This window comes from Ochotona curzoniae, unplaced genomic scaffold (assembly GCF_017591425.1).
Source record: "Ochotona curzoniae isolate NIBS_2020 unplaced genomic scaffold, NIBS_Ocur_1.0 contig_832, whole genome shotgun sequence".
Classification (NCBI taxonomy): domain Eukaryota; kingdom Metazoa; phylum Chordata; class Mammalia; order Lagomorpha; family Ochotonidae; genus Ochotona; species Ochotona curzoniae.
This window is the reverse complement of record NW_024466580.1, coordinates 2,024,098-2,047,822: the sequence shown is the minus strand read 5'-3', so window position 1 is coordinate 2,047,822 and position 23,725 is coordinate 2,024,098. Positions and strand designations below refer to the sequence as shown.

Here is a 23,725-nt window from a genome sequence, read left to right as displayed (position 1 = left end):
TTCTTCCAGATCAGTGTGCGGACATTCATGGCCATTGCAGTGTGGGGACACCTGTCTGTGGCTGTCTGTCCTGGATCCAGTTTTATGAAAGAGGCCATTTTAGAGCTGACCCCAGGTCTAGAGGACTCTAATACAATCACTTTCCTCAAGGCTGAGAATGACATCTTAGAGGAGCTGGGCTGTCAACCTTCCACCTCTGCCAGCAAAGCTGAGCACAACTGCTGCTTCACTGAAAACAATTAGTGGAAGTGTGGGTGGGGCTGTTGCTGTTTGTCATCCGGCCAGTCCCCTTAGCCTGTGAGAAAGGGCTCTGAGGGCCATCTCCTTCCTGTTTGCCAGTTGTACATGCACACTAGTGTTATCCATGCTTGAATCCTCCTTTACTTTGTAAAGTGAATGTAATAACTTGTCTTGCATAGCAATTATATTAGGAACAGACATTGGTAAATATTTGGGAGAAAGCAGATAACTTCCATTAAAAATAATGACCCTAACGATCCATGTTTTAAAATAAGGCTTTTAGTATAAGCCATCAGCCCTCTATGCTAATTCTACGGTATGTTCTAAAAGAGACATTCAACCAACAGCCTATTTGATCTCTGGGCTGGCTTGTTCTTGGTGCTACTGTGTTTAGAAATGGCATGATTCTCATCCTTTGTAGAGGCAACAGAGAAGTTTATGGTCTGGGTTTGGGGAGGTGGGACAAAACCTTCCTTCCTTGAAACCCATAATGGTATTGCATAAATGTCCATGTATAAGGCATCATATTCTGCATGCTTGCTATCTAAATGCTATGTATCAAACCCCATGAAGTTCCTTCACTCAGGAGCCATGACTCAGGGAGGGGAAGCAGGCAAGCTTTTCTTTGAAGTGGTGCTTAAAACTAAAAAGCATAGGCATTCAGACAGGCAGAGGAAGGAAGGAACATGCTGTACCCACCTGCCACTGCGGATGAGGGGCTTATTTCTAAGACACACACAGCACAATGCACACACAATGCAGAGAGGAAACAAAAGACATAAATCACACATTTCAGGTGAGTGGGGGACAAAGTTTAGTCAATGTCACTGCTGAAAGCTTGTTCAGAGTCCGAGGTATCCATGGAAGAATGCATACCTCTTCATCCTACTTATCTGATGCTTCCCATTAACCAAACCTCAACAAATCTATGCACACATACACACATGAACATCACAAGCTGGCTGTGGCCCATGTTGTGAAATGAGGCACAAAGATTGGAACACATCAGGATAGGAGGATGGAGTGGGAGAGTGGTAAAGCTTCTAAGACACCCCGTTGTGGCTCTTGATACTGCTGCATCTGCATGGAATGGAAAGGCCTTTTAGGAAGAGCCTGATGCCCCTGTTTGGACAGAATGAATGGTCATCTGGTGAGGCCTTAGATTTGTGCTCCGTTCACCCCAATGAACGAGAATATGGCATGTCAATCAGCATGAAAACCATGATGGCATCAGTTGGTTTGGTTTAATACTGTGCACACAATCCTCAGAATCATCCTATAAGACAGGTCTTTTAAAATCACCTCTAATTGATCTCTGTAGACCTTAGGTAGGTTTGAAATAAAACTGTTCCATGTTTCCATTTTCTTTGTAGAGATGATCATCATCCAAGTTTATTCAGAATTTGCTTTAGTCTTTTCAATATCTTGCCTCCCCATGCCCAATCAACCAATTCCCTTTGAACTTCATTAGATGACATGCCAAGTGAATGACAGGGGGAATGTATTTGTTAGCTAATGTTTGTGGGTGGAATTGTGTAGATGGATACAGGTCAAGCAGATCCTCCCTTCCTCCCTCTCAATTCTCCCAAGCTCCGCAACATGGCTGAGCCCACCACGCCCAGGCTTGCTGCACTCACCATACAATGTGATGCTAGCATTGGTGTTGCCAAGCTTGTTTGTGGCCACACAAGTATAGTTGCCATAATCCTTCTCTGAGACGTTGAAGAAGGTCAGTGTGGATATGCGACCTTTGTTCTCAATCTTCACCCCGTCCAGACCAGTGGCTAACCTGCAACAGGAGAAGCTGCTATGGGTGGTTCCACAAACAGATCGAAGCTGCAGATGGAATGCACTGATCCAACGCAAACACAGCAAGATGAGTCCTGTCAGGAGGCCCTCCCTTGCACAAAAAACTTTAACTAAACTAGTCTCTTCAACCCCAGCTCTTGCAGTGAGGATAAAAGGAAGGAAAATTGTGCTCAAGAAAAAACTCACTGGCTTCCACTTGTCCAAAATGACCATGTCCACAACTAATCTCAAACTCTGAAACAAGGTCAAGTCATCTTATCCTACTTCAAGTCTTGCTCCGTTTCATTTTTCTGGATCTAAAAGGAAGCTGTGATGAAAGTGAATGTGATCATTCCTGTTCAGCCTCATTTTTCCTCATTATTCTCATTTCCTGTGGGGGAATAACCCATCAACTCTGTTTCACAACTGACCATATTCTATTCCAAGGTACCTGGTGTCTTCCTTGAACCACTGGAACTCGGCCATGGGGACTGCAGAAGCTTCGCAGCTCAGGATGCCCTTCTGACCAACCGAGACTCCAGTGTTCTTGGCTTTGGATATATAGGGAGGGTCTGTGAAAAATTTAAATAAAACACACAATACACATAGGTTAATCCCGTGAGAGAGGAGTGACCCATTATCATGATGGCTATCTAAATTGATGCCTATTCCTGCTTGAGGATACTGCACTTACCCCAGCATCTCCTACAGGTCTTCAAACCAATTCTTGACAAACAGTTCTCCCCACTCACAGGGAGCTCTGGCAGTCAGAGCAAGACTCCAAGCGGAAATGCCAAAAGTGGCCATGCTGGGACAAGGCCATCCAATAAAACATTCTGCCATTGGCGGCTGCTTGTAGTGGGTCTTTCAGAGAGTGGTACTGCAGAGCAGCCTGCTCCCTGTGCCTGCCTTTCCCCATGAGATGCCCAGGGAAGGACTGACTCACAGTTCACGGTGATTTTCACTTTCCGCACGTCGGGTGCAGCTACATCATTCAGAGCACTGCACTCGTACTCCCCAGACTGGTCTCGTTTGATGTCAGAGATTTCCAGGTATTCGTCCTCACTCACAAATCCCTGGCCTTCTGGGAAGACAGAAACAGATGGAAGGGACATCATCAAGAACCTGAGAAGCCAAGGTCAGAACCATATTCACATCTAGAGATTGTAAGAAAGGGAATGGAAGAAAAACAGAAACAAAACATAGCTGGGGTTTGAACATGAAGCCAAAGATGGAGGGTGTGGTATTTGCCAAGAACCATGACAACTAAGGAAAATTCTCAACTAGAGTGCCTCTTTGATGTAATATTAGCCAATTGCACTTTTCCAAAAATATTTGATAAGAAACGACTATCAGTATTTTTTCCTAAATGATTATAGTAACGGTTAACCAAGATAAGAAAGTATATAATAAACATCACAGCATATTGTTAAGCTCTAAAATTTTAAAGAGAATTGCCTTGATGAATGAAACTGGTAAAAACAAAGGTAGGATTATAATTGCTGTGTGTTCTCATAGGAAGCATCTGAATTTTTCACAATGAAGAAATGTCTTTTTAAATTTTACTCATTTCTTTTACAAGCTGAATGACAATGAGAAAGAGAGAGATGGAGGGAGAATGAGGGAGACATTTTATGTCATCTTCCATTTGCTAGTTTTCTCCTCAAACAGCCATAATAACTTGGGGCCATGTCAGAGGGACCTGGAACTCAATTCAAAACTCCCACATTGGTGGCAGGAACCCAAGTAGTAGGGTTATCATCGGCTACTTCCTCAGGTTCATTAGTAGAGAACCAAATCAGAAGCTGAACAGTCAGGACTCAAACTTGCACTCTGCTAAGGTATGCAAACATTGTAACTGATGGACTAAACCATTTTAACACAATGCAATTCTATAGACAATACCAAGGTACTAACCATTGTCGAATGATAAGTGACCATCTTGCAATTGAATACAAATATATCCACAGAAAATGGTTCTGTTTCAAATCATAGTAGAGAATAACTAGCTGGATGGAGGCGTTCCAAGACGTACACATATTTTTTTAAAAAATTCCCATTGTGTTTGGAAACCATAACCAACACTTGCTTGTCACTTAAAAATAATTTTGAAAATGAAAAGCTCTAGCTGAGAAGATGGAGTCTACAATGAATGAATGAGGAAGCACTTCACGGCTGTTACATAGTAGATGTTTGATAAACACTTGCCACCATGAAATATATCTGGCAGTTACACTCAGATGACACATCTGGAGTTTGTGGAGCCCTGTGAAGGCTTCACTCTCAGGCACTGGAGTCATTTGCAATGCATGATCCAAAATATTCAGGCGTTACAAAATTTGCTTTCATGTAATTGTGTTCCCGGTCACTATCATACTAATTTGGTTCCTTAACCAGGCTCCTTACCACACTTGCTGTGATTCTGTGCAGATAATAGATTGTTCATCTTCAAATAAATATTCTGATCTCTATCAAAGCACCTGGCTCCCAGGGAAAACACAGTCCACTGGAAGGCCAAGGAGAAGGCACAGCCATTTTCATTTCTCCCAGGTTTGCTGCCTAGTTCCTTTTGCACTTCAGGCATTATAGCAATAAAATCATTATACATTTTCATACAACCTTATAAAGGCATATTCGTTTCCAAAAGGGGTTTGCTCAGTCAATGCCTGGATCACCAGGGTTAAGGCTTTTCATGGCTGGGCTCAGCACCCTCACTCTCCTCCAGTAAAAAGCTTCCAGCACTCTCAGCTCATTTCCCCAAACCACTTTTATTGTGACATTTTCCAGCCTTCTCTGCCTCTGTGTTCCTTCCCAGGTCATGTCTGCCCTGGATGGACTGACACGGTTTGGAAACTGCTATCACTAAGGCTGTGTTAGAATGTGTAAGTCTCTTACATCTCTACAGGACACCCTACTTATAAAAATGGCCTGCGTCACCCCAAATCAGCGCCATTCTCTTGGTTCAATCGTGTGCAGTTCCAAGGAGCACACAGCACATCGGCTGATGGGAGTAACCCTTTGGCCAGTGAACCCTCCTGAAACTCGGTCCTGAGGTCAGAGCCGCAGGGTAAGCACACAGGTGTGAGTTTGTGACATTAGAGAATCTGGTGCAAACCCATGAAAGGAGCAGATGGGCACACCCCCTGGAGAATAGAAATGGGGGCTGGAACAGTGGCTCACACACTCACAGAGACTCAAATTTACATACTTTTCCTGAACAATAATCACCGGCCCTGGCTAATCCCAGGGGAGTGGACGGGGAGACTGAGACATTTTTAAGAAGACACTGGTAGACTCACCTCATCTTTCCTGCAGCACATATAGAGGATAAGATGAGAGGTCAGCTTGCTACCATGATGCTGTCACTGTCCCAAATGCACCACACATTATTCGAAATGAGTTGAATCAAACAAAGAAGCTACTATAGAGGGCTTGATACAATGCCTTCAGGGTCATGAACCCCTTATTCGTGGTAAATCTCTGATAAAGTGGAATTCATGAATAAGGATCTACTTAGAAGTGTCGAGCTCACAAAGTGGGGGACAGGAACAGCTTCGGAAAGAGAAAGATGCTCTTGAAGGTGTCATCCTGCAAGAGCAGGATGGGTCCTTGGCTCCTTGTGGGGGATTATTGGACCATACTGCTACTCTATGAAATGCAAAGATTCACTTTCTTTTTGCAAAATGCTGTTTTTATGGGACAGCTTTGCGACAGTAAAATAGGAAGGGAGGAAGAAAAACTGTGCTGAGCAACATTACAATACCACCTCATTAAGGGAGAAAATGAATTTGGCGGGTTTGGACAATAAAGTAAGTGCTTCACAGATTTTAATGTGTGTGACAATGCATCCAAGACTGTAAAATATAGGCCCTGATTCAGCAGGGCTGCCATGGGACCTGGGATTCAGCATTTCTAATATGGGACCGAGTTCTGTCTACGCTGCTGGGTGGGAACTATCACACCCTGTCCACTGGATCACTCTGACTCACACACAGAATTATGTTGAAAATGACTCAGGTCAACGACATGACTGCTGAATAAGAAAATATACTAATTGGGCTGGTGCTGTGGCACAGTGTATCAACCTGCTATTTGGGAAGCCCACATCCCATTTCAGAGCTATGATGGCTATTTGGGTTCTATGTTTAAAAATTAATTCATTTTGCTGTCCAGGGCAATGGTCTAATGGCTAAAATCCTTGCCTTGCAAGTGCCAGGATCCCATATGGGCACCTGTCTATATCCAAGCTGCTCCACTTCCCATCTAAATTCCATGCTGGTGGCCTGGAAAATCAGCAGAGGACATCCCAAATCCTTGGGACCCTGCACTCGTGTGAGAGACCTGGGAAATCTCCTGGCTCCTGGCTTCGGATCAGCTCAGCTCTGACCATTGTAGCTGTTTGGGGAGTGAACCAGCAGATGGAAGATCTTTCTGTCTGTCTCTTCTTCTTTCTGCAAATCTGCTTTTCCAATAAAAATGAGCAACTCTTTTAAAATATTAATTTATTTATATAAAGGCAAAGTTACAGAGAAACAAAGAGGAAAAAAGAGTCTTCCATTTGGGGGTTCATATCCCCAAATGGCCACAATGAGCTGGGCCAGGAACCAGGAGCTTCTTGCAGGTCTCCAAAAACCTGAACCACCCTCTGATGCTTTCCCAGGCACAACAGCGGGGAACTGTAATGGAAGTGGAGCTTGTGTGACTCAAACCATTTGGAATGCTTGCATTGAAGGTGGCAACTTAACCTCATATGTCACAACATGGCTGCCCTGCTTCTGATCCAGCTCCCTGCTCACAGGCTTGGGGGACTGAGCAGGTATATCTCAAGCATTTGTGCTCCTGCCATTCATGAAGTAAAGCACGGACTGAATTCCTGGCTTATACAAATGTGACTGCTGTGACAGTGAACCAGTAAAGGGAGGATGGCTCTTCTCTCTCTTTCTCTTTCTGTCTCCCTCTCTGTCATTCCAACATCCAAATAAATTTAAAAATAAATACTCTTTTTAAAGATTTTTTTTTTTTTTACTGGCAAGGCAGATATACAGAGAGGAGAAACAGAGAGGAGGATCTTCTGTCTGATGGTTCACTCCCCAAGCGGCTGCAATGGCTGCAGCTGAGCTAATCTGGAGCCAGGAGCTTCTTCTGAGTCTCCCACACAGGTGCAGGATCCCAAGACTTTGGGCCATCCTCAACTGCTTTCCCGGGACACCAGCAGGGAGCTGGATGGGAAGCAGGGCTGCCAGGATTAGAACTGGTGTCCCTATGGGATTCCGGTGTGTTCAAGGTGAGTATTTTAGCCATTATGTTACCAAGCTGAGCCCAAGAAAGAAATCTTTACAAGAACTAAGCACCATGCTGCTATCACTGTAAACCCCAGAAAGATATACTGGGGCTCCATGATCAGGCCATTGCATAACTGTTGCTTACACTCCTGTGACCTTCTGTCACAACAAACATCTTCCCCTCACACAGGTTTCTTGGCTAGGAAAAAAGACAGAGAGAGAGAGAGAGAGAGAGAGAGAGAGAGAGGCTAGAGAAGATAATTTATATGCTATTTTCTTAACTACTTTAAGTGCTGTGTGAGATTTTCAAAGCAGAACAAATCTAGGTTGCTAAATGCCTTGAGACCTGGCAAACTACAAGGTTGAACACTTTCCGTGCCCTCCTTTTTTTCCTGGTTGCAATGGAAAAATCTGATTCCAGGCTGCAGTGAAAGGAGCAAACATGGGCACAGGTTGTAACCCTTTTGGATAACTTGTTGCCAGGAAGCAAATGGTTGATTCTATAAGCAGAAAGAGGAAGCAGAGTTGTGGGAGAGACAGTAGGAGAAGTGGAGGGGAGGAGGGCCAGGTGCTGCAGCAAGAAAGGAAAGGAGGAGCTGAGGCAGGTGAGACAGCCCAAGGACCACAGGAAAGATTCTGAAAGGAGGCTGCAGGAGTCTTTTTTTTTTAAGATTTATTTTTATTATTTTTTTATTGGAAAGGCGGATATACAGAGAGGAGGGACAGAGAGGAAGATCTTCCATCCAATGATTCACTCCCCAAGTGAGCGCAACGGCCGATGCTATGCCGATCCGAAGCCAGGAGCCTCTTCCGGGTCTCCCACGCGGGTGCAGGGTCCCAAAGCTTTGGGCCGTCCTCGACTGCTTTCCCGGGCCACAGGCAGGGAGATGGAAGGGAAGCAGGGCTACCGGGATTAGAACCGGCGCCCATATGGGATCCCGGGCGTGCAAGGTGAGGACCTTAACCACTTGCGCCATCATGCTGGGAGACTGCAGGAGTCTTGAGGATGTTAAAAACAGAAGCTCTCGGCCTTTCTCGAAGTTTTTTTTTTTTTTTTTTGATCATTATTGTTTATTGATAATATAAATTACTTTTAAAATTAATGTTTAACTTGTCCCTTATCATTATTTTCCATTTATGGTTTTGTATGTATAGCACTTTCCCTCCTCCCTTCCCGTCCTCCCCTCCAACCTGTTTTTTCCCATATTGTTACAATAGTATAGTCCTTCAGGCACAGCCAGTTTGGTTTTATGGAGAGCTACTCTGCAACCATAGGTTATGCACCTGCTGTAGGCATTCACATCCCCCAAGCAGCATGATTGGAACCAGTGGAAAGCAGACCCTGAGTTACTAGTGCAAGCGCCTAAGACATGGTGGCTATTTCAACAGAGGGAGCGCTTACAAAAGAGTCAAGTCATGGTATTATGAAGATTCAGATGTGTCGTGATACAAATGGGGCCTTTTATTCAGGGCATGTGTCAGGTCATCATCTCAGACATGCTTAGCAGGATGTGTGATCCAGTAATACCAGACTTTACAAGGCTATGTGTTCTTTTACAGCTCAGGGAATACAAAGAACATACAGCATTCCTTTTCAGGGTCTCTGAAATGGATGAGATGAATGAGGTGGAGTTCTGGTAAGCTCCTCATCCCTGAGGTCACCCATATTCCCTCACCTATGAGTCACTGCTGTGCTTAGCTCTGTGGTGGGAGGTGCTGACTGAGCTGAGATTGTGTCAGAACCAGACCTTGGCCATGGCTTAAGCTCCTGATCTCATGAGTCCACTCTGTTCTGCATTGTTTCTAGACCACTCAGACTGAATTATGAAAAGGCAGAAAGAACCCCGTTCAGCTCTCATACATGTCAATGGGCATTGAAAACTAGTTCAACCCAACCAGCTCTGCTATCCAGTCCACACACATGCTGTTGGGTGCCCTTCTGTCTAGCCACCCCATCCCTGTCCTTGTTTTCGTACCCTTCAGTACCAGTGATAACCCAAGAGGAAGGAGCCCACTATTTCCCTTCTAGGCCACTCCCATTCCCGGATTACGTACTCTCCAGGTGGTTCTGCAGTTTTACTTGACAGCATTAGCCCTCAATGCCAGCTTCTGCCAGTTGATGCTACAGCAAAGCCCAACCAACCCTCACCCACTCTATTTATGCTTGCACCAGGAGGAACAGTCAGCCCAGCCTGGCTTTTCCCTGATCTAGTCCACTTGAGGCCCACAGGTGTTGTAGCCCTGCCTAGTTTGGTCTGCCCCCATCTCAGCTCACACTCTCCAGTGGGAGTAGCTGTCCAGCAGGGGAGCGTCCCCCTGCATTTCACCTGTCCACTCCACCCTCTTCCTTGTTCTCACATCTGCTGTTGGGCACTGCAGCCACATCCAGTACAGGTCACCTTACCTTGGCATTCATAATGTGCACTGGCTTTTGTTGCTACCAAACCTGGCTTGACCCACACTCTATTCTGGCTCTCAGATTCACCAGTCCCTGGTATGAACTGGTTCAGCCTGGTCTGCCACCAACCCATGCCAAATGTATGCCAGTGGGTAACTTTCCATGCCTGTTCTGGGCTGTTTCCTATCATGTTTCTTGCACTTACCTGCAGGGTCTGTGTCCTGCCAGAAGAGTTGCCCAGGCTCCTCCATCATAACCTCTCCCAGTGCCAGATTTTGCGCATACCAGTGGGTCCATGAGCCAGCCCTACTCAGTTTATCTCTTGTCCTAGTAGCAACAGTGGCCTTTCCTGACTGGCCTTCAGCCCAATCTGATTTTTACTGTTGGGTGTTTCAGCCCAGCCACAGCTTGTCCATACCCGCATACAGCTCACACATGGCTCAGTAGGGGCCTAGCCTAGTCCATCCCACATATACCCTGGTCCTTCAGAGCACAAGATGATGTTGGAGTCTAGCCCGACTTGGTGTGTCCAGTCCCAGTCCACACTTGTGCCAGGGAGACTACAACCGTATCTTAATCAGAACACATTCCCCATTCCAGCCCACACACTCCAAAGGGGGCACAGCTAGGGTGCCCCCTTTGCTCCCCAGCTGGGCCTGTTCCCAGCCATAGATGAAGTGCATGCCAGTAATTGCTCTGACTCAGCTTGGCACATCCTCTCACCTGTCCAGGCCCCTGCCTAAGACGCTGTAGCTCAGCATCTCTGGCTTATGCAGACCAGTAGGTGCAAGAGCCTATCTCGGCATGACCTGTGCTCCATCCTGATTTCTAATTTTGCTTGTGAGCTAAGGTTTGCTTGGTGCTGCCCGGTCCACTCTGTTCCCTTACCAACCCACACACTAGCCAGCCATTGGAGCTACTTTGTATAGGCCAATTTCATTGGAGTTACAAAGTTGCAAGTACAGTGAGGGGTCAACAAACTTATTCTCTCCTGTTGCTGGACTTTTGTCTGTGACACACATCATCTCTTTTCTCTGAATGCCTCCATGGGCAAATTGAGAGTCAGCCTTTCCCTTTGAAGGGCTCAACATCATCGATACAGTCATCCTCACCCTGAGAAGAACCCACTGGGCTTGTCCCTTGGGGATGGCTAAATCACCTCCCACACTCCACCACCATCTTCTTCCTCTATGCCTACCAGGCATGGGCATCCATGCCAGTGGCTCTATGGGGTTAAATGTCAGCACTTGTCACAGCTTTTGCCATGAAATCTGTCAGGAGGTGACTCTCAGAGGAACATGCCCCAGGGCGAGCGCTACGGAGGAGGTGAGCTGCAAGAAATGAGAGCAGGAAGGGGCTGAGGATGTCAGAATGCATAGGTGCTGAGAGGAGAAGGAGAGAACTCAGTGGGGAAGGAGGTCAGAGGAAGATGAGGCTGGCCAGAGGGAAGCCAAGGGCAGGGGACAGAGCAGGGATGTAGTAGCAGCTCAGTGTGTTGGAAATCAGTCGCCTCTGTTACCCAGATAGCAGCTATTACAGGTGACCCTTTTCAATACTGAACTTGCAAAGCTGGAATCAAATGTTTGATCACGTGTCCTTCTGGCCAGCCAAGTCACAATTAAATGTTTGGAATCATCTTGGAAAATAGCCTGTGGCTCCCTAAGAGACAGATTTTCCACCCATGAGGAGTGTATCATGCTTGTCAAACATGCATACTGGTCAGCATGTTGTGCATTTGCTGGAAATCTGTCATAGATGTCAGGAACCACATAGCACCAAAGAGGAAGAATCAGGTCTCTCTGAAGCCACCTTGCCAGAACTCCTCGCCTGGAGACAAGTCGGGAAGGTGGAAGCTGTCAGAAGCCCACAAAGGGAGGGACCCACATCCTACCATCCTTCATCTCACTCAGCAAACTTATAACAACGAGCCATGTGAACAGATGAGCACATCAGGTCTTCTGCTGCCGGGTGGGAGCAAAGTCTGAGCTTAGATCCCAGATTGGCACAGGGTCCTTGCCTTTCTCCCTGTGGACTGAGGAGAGCAGACATCATTGACTCAAATTCTCAGTCATGGGGATTCATGTGCTGGAATGCAGAGAACACAGAAAGTAGGTCTGCAGGCTTCAGCCGAGGGGAGCCAGAGATATGGTGGGGACACAGGGGTTCCCCTCACTTCCTGATGGCAGCTTGCTCCCTTTTCCTCTAGCTCTAAGGGCTGTCCAGTTTGCTGCTTAACTCCCACTTCAGCCAGCTGGCCCACCTACAAGTTGGGGGGTGGGGGGAGACAGGCAGTGAGTAGAAGGAGGCAAGCATGCCTTCCTAGAGCTCTCCTGCCATGGTTATCAGTTCAGTCACTTCCCTCTTCGGCTAACTGATGGAAACTGTTACCAACAGGCTTGAGGCTGCAACAACCTAGGATTTAGCTTGGGGTGATGTTGTTTGTCCTTCACAACCTGAGTCTTATTTGTTCTTCTTAAAGTATAGTGCTTCCAAAAGTTTGTAGACAAAGATGTTAAACATTATATGTATTTTGGTGCAAAAGAATGAAATATAAATCCTTGTATTGAGAGGTCCTTGAAAAAATTATGAGCAAAGTGTATCATAAAACCATATACACCAACTTCCAAAATTTTTGCTCCCCCAAATAAGCTTACTATTAATTTGATATTTCCATGTACTTCTTGAATACTCTGACATAGAGGACAAATTGAATGCTCCGTTTTCTGAACATTATAATAACTAGCAGGAGCTAAACAGAGCACAGGTTCATACAACTCCTGATGGTGCGAGGTCTGCAGACGCCTCCTCTTCATCACCTCACATGTGCCCTCTTTCCACCACTCTGCTCTCCACACTGCCTGCCCTTCTCTAACCTGACATTCCCCAGACACTGCTGTCCTGTCCTTAACAAAACCCAGGAATGTGGACAGCAGAGCATTGCAATGCTGCCTATTCCCCACCCCAAGCTCTGTTTCTCTCCTTTTCTGTATCACAATGGATGAATAATGTGACAAATCTATTCGTTTGTTTTTCACTTAAGTGATACAAGCAAATGAGTTGTGCTAAAGTCATTTTGTGCTTCTAATAAAAAAATACTTAATTTCAAATAATCCTTTAATTTCTGTTCATTTACTTAGCTTTTACGTATTCATTTAAGAGACAGAGACACATTCAAAAAGGGCTCCCCATCCACCTGTTCATCTCCCACAATCCCTTATCTGAGCACAGCTGGGACCCAGGAACTTGGTTCAATTTCCCATGTAGGTGGCAGTGACCTTCCACATCCCAAGGAGTAGGTTAGCAGGAAGCTTGAATCATGTATTAAACTCAGTGGAGGAAGCAGGCAGCTTTTTTTTTCTGACATCTTAACTACTGGGCCACATGCTCACCCCTGAATGGTGACACAGTCATTTTAGTTTGGAGATGAGGACCCTGGGTCAAGGTTTCTCCTGCTGTCAGTGACAGGAGCTCTTTGTCCTGAGCTCAGACTATGGTTGCCCCTCCAGGATGGCTGTGCTGCTGGCTGCAGTCCTTCAGCCTGACAGTGAGCTGGCAGTGGCAAGTGCAATGTGTTCCTGTGCAAGTTAACTGAGCCCCTCCCCAGGGAAGGAGTGCATTAATAGAGTACTGCTGGCAGGGTTTCCTCTGGCCTCTCTCCATGCACTCAAGGCTGAAAGCAAAAGCGAGGGTGAAGGAGGCACTTTACATCCCTGGTTTTCTAATAGGCACACTAGAGCATGGCACAAGAAAAGGGCTGGGTGACTTACGCAAAAGGACTCTCAGCAAAGATGATCTCTTGATGTATTGGGACTCTTAAGCTTTTTATTCAAAGTAGCAAAGCCAAAATCTGCAGGAAATGGAGGTTTCTATCTGCTGCTGCAGAGAATATAGGAGGTTGAACTACCAGGAGCCTCTCTATAGTCAGATGAAGGAAGAAGCATCTGGGACAGAAGTTCCCATCCCTGAAAGCTACCAGGGAGAAGCCTTTAAAAAGAGACTCCGGTGGCTGTGCTGGCAGACTTTCTGATTTGGTCTGGGGTGAGGCGCAGGCATCTACCTCTGCTAAAACCACCCCAGGGGACTCCACGCTCCAATCAAGGTGATGTACTGTGAGGGACAACTGATACTTTTACTGTCCAAATGCCAGTTCCCTTGGAGGTTCCAGGGCTTCCTCTGCTGAGAAGCCCTGTCATGGATGGGCATATAGAAGGTCTGTGCATGTGTTAATGTACTCAAAAGTTTTGTGGCCTATCCACCTCCCGCTGTGTGAGATGTGTGGCCAGGATTGGCCAGTGGAAGCTCAAATCAACAGCAGAGACTGGAGACAGAGACCTTGTCATGGCTGTAAGAATAGCCAACATTGTGACTGAAAGTGCCCAGGGCCCTTGGCTACTACTCAGTGGCTAGGGATTCCCAGACACACAAAGCAAAGGTCAGGACATGCTCCTTTCCAAAGCGCACGGATGGAGATTGAGGGCTTCTGTTCTCTGTGCTGGGACTGGTTTGTTATGTGTAGTAAGAATCAGGATGCAAGTTCATCAAATCTGGATGGTACTGTTGACCCAGCCGGAGTGTCTTGGGGGAGAGATGCAGAAACAGCCAGGGTGTCTGTGGGGATGTGATACAGTTTCTTTAAACAAAAGAGAAGTGTCAGTGTGAGTCCTGCATAAGAGAATGAAGACACAGAAGCTGGGCACCCAGATGTTTAGACACACAGCATAGGATAACACACACTTAAAGTCATCTGTTGGACAGATAAGTTACTTGGATTTTTATAAAGAATGCAGGGTTTGCATTCAAGAAAGAATTTAAACATAAACTGCAGCGAATACTTCAGACCAAAGCAATACAGAGGTGGAAGAAACAAAACTCATTATTTTTAACTAGCATAGCTGAAACAGCTGAATGACTGGCACATGTTTGAAACTTTGCTATTTATTTCACATTTTCCTCCTGTCATCACTGCTGTTTTCACAATGAAACAACAAAGTTCTTTCAGCATGAACAACTAAAAAGTGGAGCGAGTTCTCAACAGTAAAACTAGTGCTTTAAAGCAAATTTTGTAACTCATCAACAAAAAACCCAACCAAGGCTATGTTTGAGGAACCACTTCTCTTATTTGTGCACATCTTGTGCAAGTTGGATGTGACCTTGCCTGCAGCAGCCAAAGTAGAGGGTGCCAGTTACCAGGCTGGTTTCCTAAAGAAGAGTCTCTAGGGGAACAAACACATCTTGTGCCTGAGTGCTGTCTGCAGCATCTAACACCAACATTAGTTGAGGGCACTTCAGAAAAGCAGCTTTGTGAACCCACAAGAAACCTTCAGAGTCAGAATGTACCTTGGTGGGGCAGGCCAACAAAGCTGCCCTGATTGAGAAGGCAACCATGATGAAGTAGGTGTTTTAGTGCTTACGGGCTTGGGGATGGGGATAAAGGCTTTTTGTCTAATTCATTTTGGCAGCGGTTTCCCCAAGGGGTTAGTTTTTTCTGTGTAACCACACCAGCAATGGCTTTGCTGTGCTTGGCAGGTAAGATGGCCTTTTAGAGAAAGTGTGCTGGGACCGTCCAAATTGACATTTGTCTTCCCATCCCAGTTATCCACAATCACATTCCACTCTTAAAATGGGGAGAGCAAGCTGGGTTTGTACTTCTGTTCTGCTGAGAGCTTGGCTGTCTGGACCCAGGAATTTGTCTATTGTTGTTGTTGCTACTATACCTAGTCTAGGGTGCTGCTCCATGTCCATACTTATTAGACATGTTATAATTTATTTATTTGAGAGGCAGAGAGATAGAGGAGAGAAGGAAGGGAAGGGAGGGGAAGAAACAGGGGAAGGGAAGGAAAGGGGGAAGGGAAGGGAAGGGAAGGGAAGGGAAGGGAAGGGAAGGGAAGGAAAAGGGGAAGGGAAGGGAAGGGAAGGGAAGGGAAGGGAAGGGAAGGGAAGGGAAGGGAAGGGAAGGGAAGGGAAGGGAAGGGAAGGGAAGGGAAGGGAAGGGAAGGGAAGGGAAGGAAAAGGGGAAGGGAAGGGAAGGGAAGGGAAGGGAAGGAAAAGGGAAGGGAAGGGAAGGGAAGGGAAGGGAAGGGAAGGGAAGGGAAGGGAAGGGAAGGGAAGGGAAGGGAAGGGAAGGGAAGCAGAGAGGAGGGGAAGGGAGGAAAGAAGGATGGGGAAAGGGAAAGGAAGGGGAGAGAAGCGGAGGGGATGGAAGGGAAAGAAAGAGAGGAGAGGAGAGGAGAGGAGAGGAGAGGAGAGGAGAGGAGAGGAGAGGAGAGGAGAGGAGAGGAGAGGAGAGGAGAGGAGAGCTTCCATTTTCTGGTTCGCTCTTCAAATACTCATATCCAGGGCTGAGTCAAAGCCAGGAGCCTGGAGCTTTTCAATCTCCCACATGGACAGCAGAGGCCCCGGTACTTGAGCTGTGACCTGTTGCCCTCACAACATGGAGAACTGGAAGCTGGATCATAAGCAGAGTATCTGGGTTTCCACTCAAAACTCCGATATGTGCTATGCATGTTCCAAGTAGAGGCTTAACCTAACCACTAGGCCCACACCTCATACTTCCAGAGGGTAGACTCAACACCAGTGGGCTATGAACACTCAAAGGCCGACTGCTGCTTGATCACGCATCAGTCACCTTCTGGCTACCATATTCTGCAAGTCAAGACCTATCAGCTACCTGCCTCTCTGGGGAGATGGGCAGTGTGACTGCAACGTACACCAGATGAAGCTCAAGGGCTCTAGATCTAAAATTCTGGCAGAGCTGGTACCATACTGTATCTTTCTGAAACGGTGTGGCTGGGCCCAGGGCCCTGCCAGGGTGGTGAGGAAAATGCCCAGCCGATGCTGCATCACCCAGGTGCTGCAGAGGAGGCCTGGAGGCAGTTGTGACTCCTCTTGCTTCCTCTCCATCTTTGACTTGTTTTAACCTCTGGCTCATATCCAGGGCTGAGTCAAAGCCAGGAGCCTGGAGCTCTTCAATCTCCCACATGGACGGTATTAGTTCCTGCCCGCACCACCATTGAATTATGATTATGGCAATTACTGGTATTCATTAATTCTTAAAAATTTTACTTGTCTTAATAAAAAGGCAGATTTACAGAAAGAAGGAGAGATACAAAGAAAAGATCTTCCGTTCACTCCCAAAATGGCTACTGTGGCCAGAGCTGAGCTATTCTGAAGCCAGGAGCCAGGAGCTTGAATCTGCCCGACAAGTGTAGTATCCCAAGTCTTTGGGCTGTCCTCCCAGGCTATAATCAGAGAGTAGCATAAGAAGTTAAACAGCTGTGATACACACTGGCACCTTTATGGGATGCCAGAACTTGGAGGTGGAGGATTAGCCAGTTGAGCCAACATGGCAGTCCCTCATTAACAGTTTTTTAATCACTACTAATACCTTCCAGGCAAAGAAGCACCACTGGCAAGCAGTACACACCCAATGTTATTCAGCCAACGTTATTGAGTGTTGAGGGATGAGCTTTGATATACCTCATAGGAACATGGGGGCTCTGGCACTGGCTGGGAGCAGCACACACTGGACACTCCATCAGTACAGTCCTGCAAGGCAGGATAGCTGTGCAAACTTTCTCATCAAGAGCTCTCCTTTTACATACTTTGTGTTATTCCCGGCAAATCTGCCTCCCCCTCTCATCATCTCACTTGGGCTGTGACTAAATTGACCTCTTACCAAAGGGCTCCCTTGCCTCACTCAGCCTAGCCACCTGAGGAGACACTTTATGTATATGACCTACTATGAAAAATGGAGACAAAGCACTGAATTGGAAACCCAAAGCCCTGGGATCCCATCCAGGTTTGTCACTAATATGTGGGTGATTCTGAGTAATTGCTTTTAGCACTCCAAGCCTCATTTTTTTCCCCCTATCAAATAGAAAATTGCATTGGCTGAATTTCAAAGTCACTATTGGTTTCAATGGCATGTGACCTTTCACAACCTGGCAAGATAATCTGTGTCAATAAATCCCAAAGATTCCCTTAAATTCGGGAAATCTGATGATCACAGAATGAACTGCCAGAGTCACAACCCCATAACACAGGTTTCCTGACTCATTAGGAAGCGTAAGGTCCTTGAAGTCAGGAATGCATGGTGTGGAGCTGTTACAGGGCACCCAGTCATAGCTAGGGTCTTCATCAGGCAGGAACAGCAGTTTCAGGTGGCTGTCCTTTTTCCCTTAGGTTTGCTATTTGATGATGGGGAAGGCAGAGAGATTTCAACAATTAAGAAAGACTGTATAACTGAGAGTCTTGTCTACATGGAGGAAATTCAACTTCTCCTCTCCTCTCCTCTCCTCACCTCACCTCCCCTTACTCCTTTTCATGCAAATTCTGATAAGTAGCTATTCTTTTTCTCCTGCTCTCAATGGGCACATTGAAATAATTTCTTACCAGTTAACTAGCCATCCACTCATATGATTTGAAGCCCATTTTCCTAGGTTCTGAGGGATACTCCAGCTATGGGGAAATGATGCTTCATACTTTAGGCCCTCCCTGGCCTTCAGTAAAATATTCTTTCTTACTTACACAGCTTCCTTTGTGAATTCCTCTGGACCAGATAACAGACATTGAGAGACAAGCAGAGGAGCATCAACAAGAGTGAAGGCAACAAATTTACCAAAGCTCACATTTCCTCCCTGCCAAGGTGAGCATAGATGTGAGTCTATGGCACTCAGAAATATCAGCACTGAGAAGTCACGTGGAAGACAAGGAGGCCAAGAGCCTCTTCCTCGTTCTGCACTCACTAACCAGGACACCGGGCAGGTACCATATCTCCTTCAGCCACAATTTCCCCATTTGCTAAGTAAAGGGATCAGGCCAATTCCCTCCTGAGGCCTTCTTTCCTCAACAGTCAGGAAAGCACGTTGGGATTTATGCACTGTCATTAATACCCAAGGAACACCCTACTTTGGCTATGGGTGTGAACAGGCGAGAAAGAAGCTGGGAAGCATGCAATGCTGTTTCTACTCTGGAAACTCAGGCTGGTCTTGATTCTGGATGATGGAGTTTCTGGGCATGATGGAACATCTCAAGCAGGGCCTCACCAGGCCTGCTGGGCTCCCTCCCACCTGGCTCTTACTGAACTTTCTTGAGCTTAGTACCATTACTCTAAGGGCAGTTATCAAATCGAATGTACCCTACCTGGTAAGGAAGGAGCTCCCTACAGATTCCCTAGGTTTTATCACATTAGCTTCTGTTGCCTTGGGAGGCATGGCACCAACATCTTCTAAGTAGACAGCAACAGTCTGAAGGAGAAAGACAAGGACAACTGGGTTCCCGCAGAGCAGACCTACACAACAGCATCTTGGACAAAAATGGGTATGTGAAGAGGGTTGTTGCCTGCCAAATCATGTAGAGTGGTTCCTGGAGCCTGGAACCTGGGCAGATGGTGTCTGTGGATTCAAGACAAATGTCTTTCACCATTCTCAAGCAGCCTTGAGTTCACCTAAGCTTACTTAACCCAAAAGGTTCTCTTCAATTTTCAGTTGTAAGGTATTATATCTTCATGGTAAGTCATGAACTTAATGTAACACCGTATTTATCAGAACCTGCACATTATGCTCACAGAGAGAAGAACACTTGTCTTATAGATGTGTAATAGTAGAGAGACATTCAGCAGGAAAAGCATAATGTAGAGCCACTATTTGCAAACTTATGCATCTTTCGGGAAATACAGCTGTGAGTAACCCACAACTTTCTGTATGCATTTGGGTAAATTATTTAAATTACTTAGACTTTCAGTTTCATTGTGGCTAAGAATTTGGGTTCCATTATTTCCAAAAAGTTGTTTAGTTTTAATTTTTTAACCAGCTGACACCTGGTAGTAAAAACATAAAATGTGTTACTTCTAAGCAGGTACCTACACTTGGGGTGTGTGTGTGTGTGTGTGTGTGTGTGTACGCATGCACATGCGCTCTCATTTGTGTATAAAGGAAACTGCAGCACAAGGATAAAACCTCACCTAGAACTGTATGAAAAGAGATCAGAAAGCTCAAAGAGGCTTAAGCTTAGCAAATCAGAGGGCAATTCATCTTGAGAAGAAAACAAGTGATGTTTACATGATCAAATCACAATTACAAAGCAAATCAACTGCAGAAGAGAAGAGATCATTTCCATCAATTATTACTGAACTGCACATAATTTCTCAATCACCAGCAAATTGTAAATGACCACTAGAGTGCAACCAGGAACTCTTCTATCATAGGAGTTATTAATCAGGTATTAACTTTGTTGAATTAGCAAAAACACTGACAAGATGGTAAGAGGGGCAGGATACAGAAGCAACAGGAGAAGGCAGCCAGGTTAATTCCAGAGTTGGAGGCTCAATGCTTCCTGGAAGACTCTGAGGCAGCCTCAATACAAGTCTGACTCTGCTGTGTTGAAGAAAACACTTTGCTTCCATGTTGTGCTTCCCAAAGAGTCCATGCATGAACAGATAGACATAAATCAACCATGTGTAATTCATTTTCTATTCACGTTCTAGCATAGGAGCACTGGAATGGTGACAGTGTGCACTGGGACCTGCCTCTGTGATAACATGCCTATGTCACTGAGAGTTTGGATGCTTCACAGGTGGTGGAGAGTGCAGGTCAACTCCTCCTTCCACCAAAACCTCACATGGACTTCTGCAAGATAAAAGCACAAAGGGGTTTCTTTGTGCTCCTTCATTATAGTTTGATGACCCAATGGCAACCTAGAGAGCTCAGGAAAAAGTCCTACTAATTGAATAGCACCTGATTTCTCTCCCTCCGTATTACCAATCACTCAAACCCTGGTTGAGCTGGGTTTATGTGTCTTGCAGAGTGAGCTCCAATTTCTCTGAACTTGTTTTCTCACTTTGTAGCTTCAGCCGCTCTGCCCCTCTGACATTGGACAGTCTCATGTAGTGAGAAACAAATGTATTTCCTTCTCAGAGGTGTGTGGAGGGGGGCGCGGTTCTGGGGAGAAATGGGTGGCATTTGTTCTTGCCCTATTCAGTTTTAGGTAAGCTTTGTGCATTCTCCGTTCTGAGCTCCTGGCTTCAGATTGTTAATGACTTTTGTGTCATGGAGTCTGTAGCAGTTGCTAGGCACCCAGAAGATTATTGTCACTCAGGCTTCTGTTTCAAAGAAGTAAGCAAACAAACATCCTGGACTCCCAGAGGTGGGTGTTGGCCCATCTGGAGTCTACGGATGGGCAGTGTAGGTGCTCCTAGAGTGGTCTCCCTGAAGTGACATACAACCTTTTCATCTACCAAGCCTCTCTCAACACCTGGCAGCATCTAAGCCCAGAGGATGATGAAGCTGAACCTGTGCCCGTGAGCCACTTGTCTCACTTCTGCCTTCCTCTGCTTCTTTGTTCAACAAAGATTTTCCGAGCTCTTTGAAAATGAAGTCACTACTAAGTATGAATAACGAGAGACTCTGTCTAGCATTCTGTGTATCCCAACGAGGAAAGACCATCTCCTGAAGCATGACATCGATGGGATTTTCTACCACTCAGACAGCTCCCTGTCAATAAGCTCACTGTGGACATTCAGATTATTTATATAGTTGAGGTTCATGGAAAGAAGTCCTGAGTTACGCAAGGGGACAGTCCTTGCTGTCTGCTCTGGGATGATGAGCCAACTTCCCCATTTCTGTTTGGCTGTTGGCTTCCATGGGCTGCAATAACTGCCCCTGTGCTTTGGCTTCTGGTTCAGAGGGCTAGTGGGAAATCAGTGGCTGATCCGACAAAGACTCTGCTGTGTCTTTTCCAGCATGGTTGCTTCAAGGCCTGCCTCACTGCACCAAAAGGACATTCTCTCAAGTTGGCCTTTTCATACAAATCTGCCTTTCTTTTTCAGCAACTCCTTTGCCTCACTTCCAGCCCAGAGCTGGTAGTAGTTCTGCTACTATCATCCAGAGCAATATGCTATGTTTAGTGTTTTTCTATACTTTGTCCATATCTGACAAGTAATTCCTTTATCAAACTTCCCAGGGGTTATTCAGAGTTGAATGTGTCATCTATCTTGATGGGCCCTTACAGGTATGCTGTTCTTGATACCCATGTCTTTGTCAAATGCTAGTCCTCTTAGATTCCCTAACATTATGCTCGTACCTTGGGTTATGATTCTCAGCCAGGTGGTTTTGTCACCAGGATCTATCTGGCAGTGTCTAGAGACAAGTTAATTGCCGTGATCGATATCTAGGAGGGCATGTTACTGACATTATAAACAAAGGTCAAAGTGATGGTCCTACAGTGACAGGACACTCTCTCACAAGCTCCACACATCACTGAGGCCGTATCACCCACACCAGGGTGTAAATGCTTCTTTAGTAACCTACACTTCTCATCGGAAGGAAGGAGATTCAATGAACTTGAGGACCACCCATCACATTACCAGTGATTTCTAGTGCCCAGTGTAATTCCAGAAGCATGGTAGAACCTCACAACAGAGTTACTCAAAATTAAGATTAAATAAATAAGTCTGCTCATTAATGAGACAATGCTACTCTTTTAACATTGATTATCTGCTGTAGGGCCTAAAAATCGTTACTCACAGCTAAAGATTTAGGCGAACATTCAATCAGTCAAGCAAATTTAAACTCTGCCCTGGGACTCAAAGAGTGGGTGCTGTTTAGTGAGGCTGGGGTGGCACAATGACACATAGCTTTGAGATTCTATTATTCACTAGACAAAAGTAGGGCAGCAATGCATGGCAGAGGTAGGGAACAGCACAAAGGTGCAGAAGAAATTCTTAGAATTGATATATATTGCCATTGTTTTTTTCTCAGAAGAGTCAGATACGCTGGGTTGATGGGATCCAGTTTCAGAGAACTCTGTCTCATCTAGTGACTACAGGGAAATCACAGTTAGAGCCCAGTAGCTCCTTCCTTGTTTTACCTTCTCTTCACAGCCTCTTATTTTCACATGATTGTCAATAAAATATGCCTACTGTATGCAAAGCGTGACAGGTAGTGGGGGGGCCTGTGGATTGAAGATACCATGATGACTGACAAGCAGAGAGCACTCAGGGAATCCCCCAAAGCACATAGTTCCTTAACTGTTCTCCGTCACGGAATATATCATTTTGTATACAAATGCTGAGAGAGGCATTTTAAAATTTCTCTTTCTGTTTTTTTTCTTCTTCTAAACCATATCCTTCTCTTAGAAAAGTAAGATCTGAATGATTCAGTATTTGTATCCAGGTCCGGGGAGATGTCACCAACCAGAGAAATGATTCTAAAAGTTGATGATGGGGGTAGGAATTGGAAGCGTGAGTGCAGCGCTCAGTGAGCCCACTCTGCTGGGGTCGGACTGCAAAAGGCTGGAGTCTGGTTAGGAGTCTACACACACACACATCGTTATCCCACAGCAGAGGGATGCTCCAGTGCTTCTTCCATGTGCTGCACGCAGTGACAACTCCAAGAGCTCTGACTGGGGCCAGAAAGCAGGTGTTGAGGAGGGGCTAGAACCCAGGATCCTTAAGACATGTGACTACAGCTCCTGGAGTTCTTGGATTTCAGCAACCCATTAAATGTGGCCTATTGTGGAGATAAAGAGAGCGGCTGCCTTCAGATCAGTAATGCATGCTCCCTGGAAGATCAGATGGACCTAACAGCAGAAATCCATGGCCGTTCTTAAATTGCTTCAAAATACAAAGACACGTATTCACTCAAGGCTGCTAAGCACACCACTTAGAGATGATACCCCCTGTACAATGTCCATTTTTTCCCCAGAAGGGTTTAACAATCATGGGCTGACCCTGGACTGAATAAACATGTCGGGGGACAAGCCTGTATGGCATGTGACTCACCCTTTCTCTGGGAGAAATTGGTGATTTTATGAAGAGAGTGTAACACCATTATTATGGAATGTATCACATAGATGTGGATATATTACAGGTCAAACCCTGTCTCCTAAAATACACCAGCTGCACTTTTAAGTGGCCTGATATAAATCCTAAGATCCAAATACCAGTGCCGTATGGTAATTTTATGGGATGCACTTGTTCCATTTCCATTTAATTATGTACTCTGTTATTTGAACAGACCAC

At 45.7% G+C, this 23,725-nt stretch overlaps 1 protein-coding gene across 5 annotated transcripts in view; it reads right to left on the bottom strand.

The window, feature by feature from the left end:
* Window positions 1-23,725, bottom strand: part of OPCML (opioid binding protein/cell adhesion molecule like) — a 1,160,546-nt gene that overhangs the window by 14,792 nt on the left and 1,122,029 nt on the right. For 2 of the 5 annotated variants that reach the window (XM_040992656.1, XM_040992654.1), the window contains 3 exons: window positions 2,975-3,112; window positions 2,480-2,600; window positions 1,878-2,029 (listed from right to left, as the gene is read on the bottom strand). In XM_040992656.1, coding sequence (XP_040848590.1) covers window positions 1,878-2,029; window positions 2,480-2,600; window positions 2,975-3,112 — 411 coding nt within the window. Of the gene's footprint in view, window positions 1-939; window positions 967-1,877; window positions 2,030-2,479; window positions 2,601-2,974; window positions 3,113-23,725 lie in introns of all 5 variants that reach the window. The other 3 variants (XM_040992651.1, XM_040992652.1, XM_040992655.1) reach the window with 3 other exon arrangements.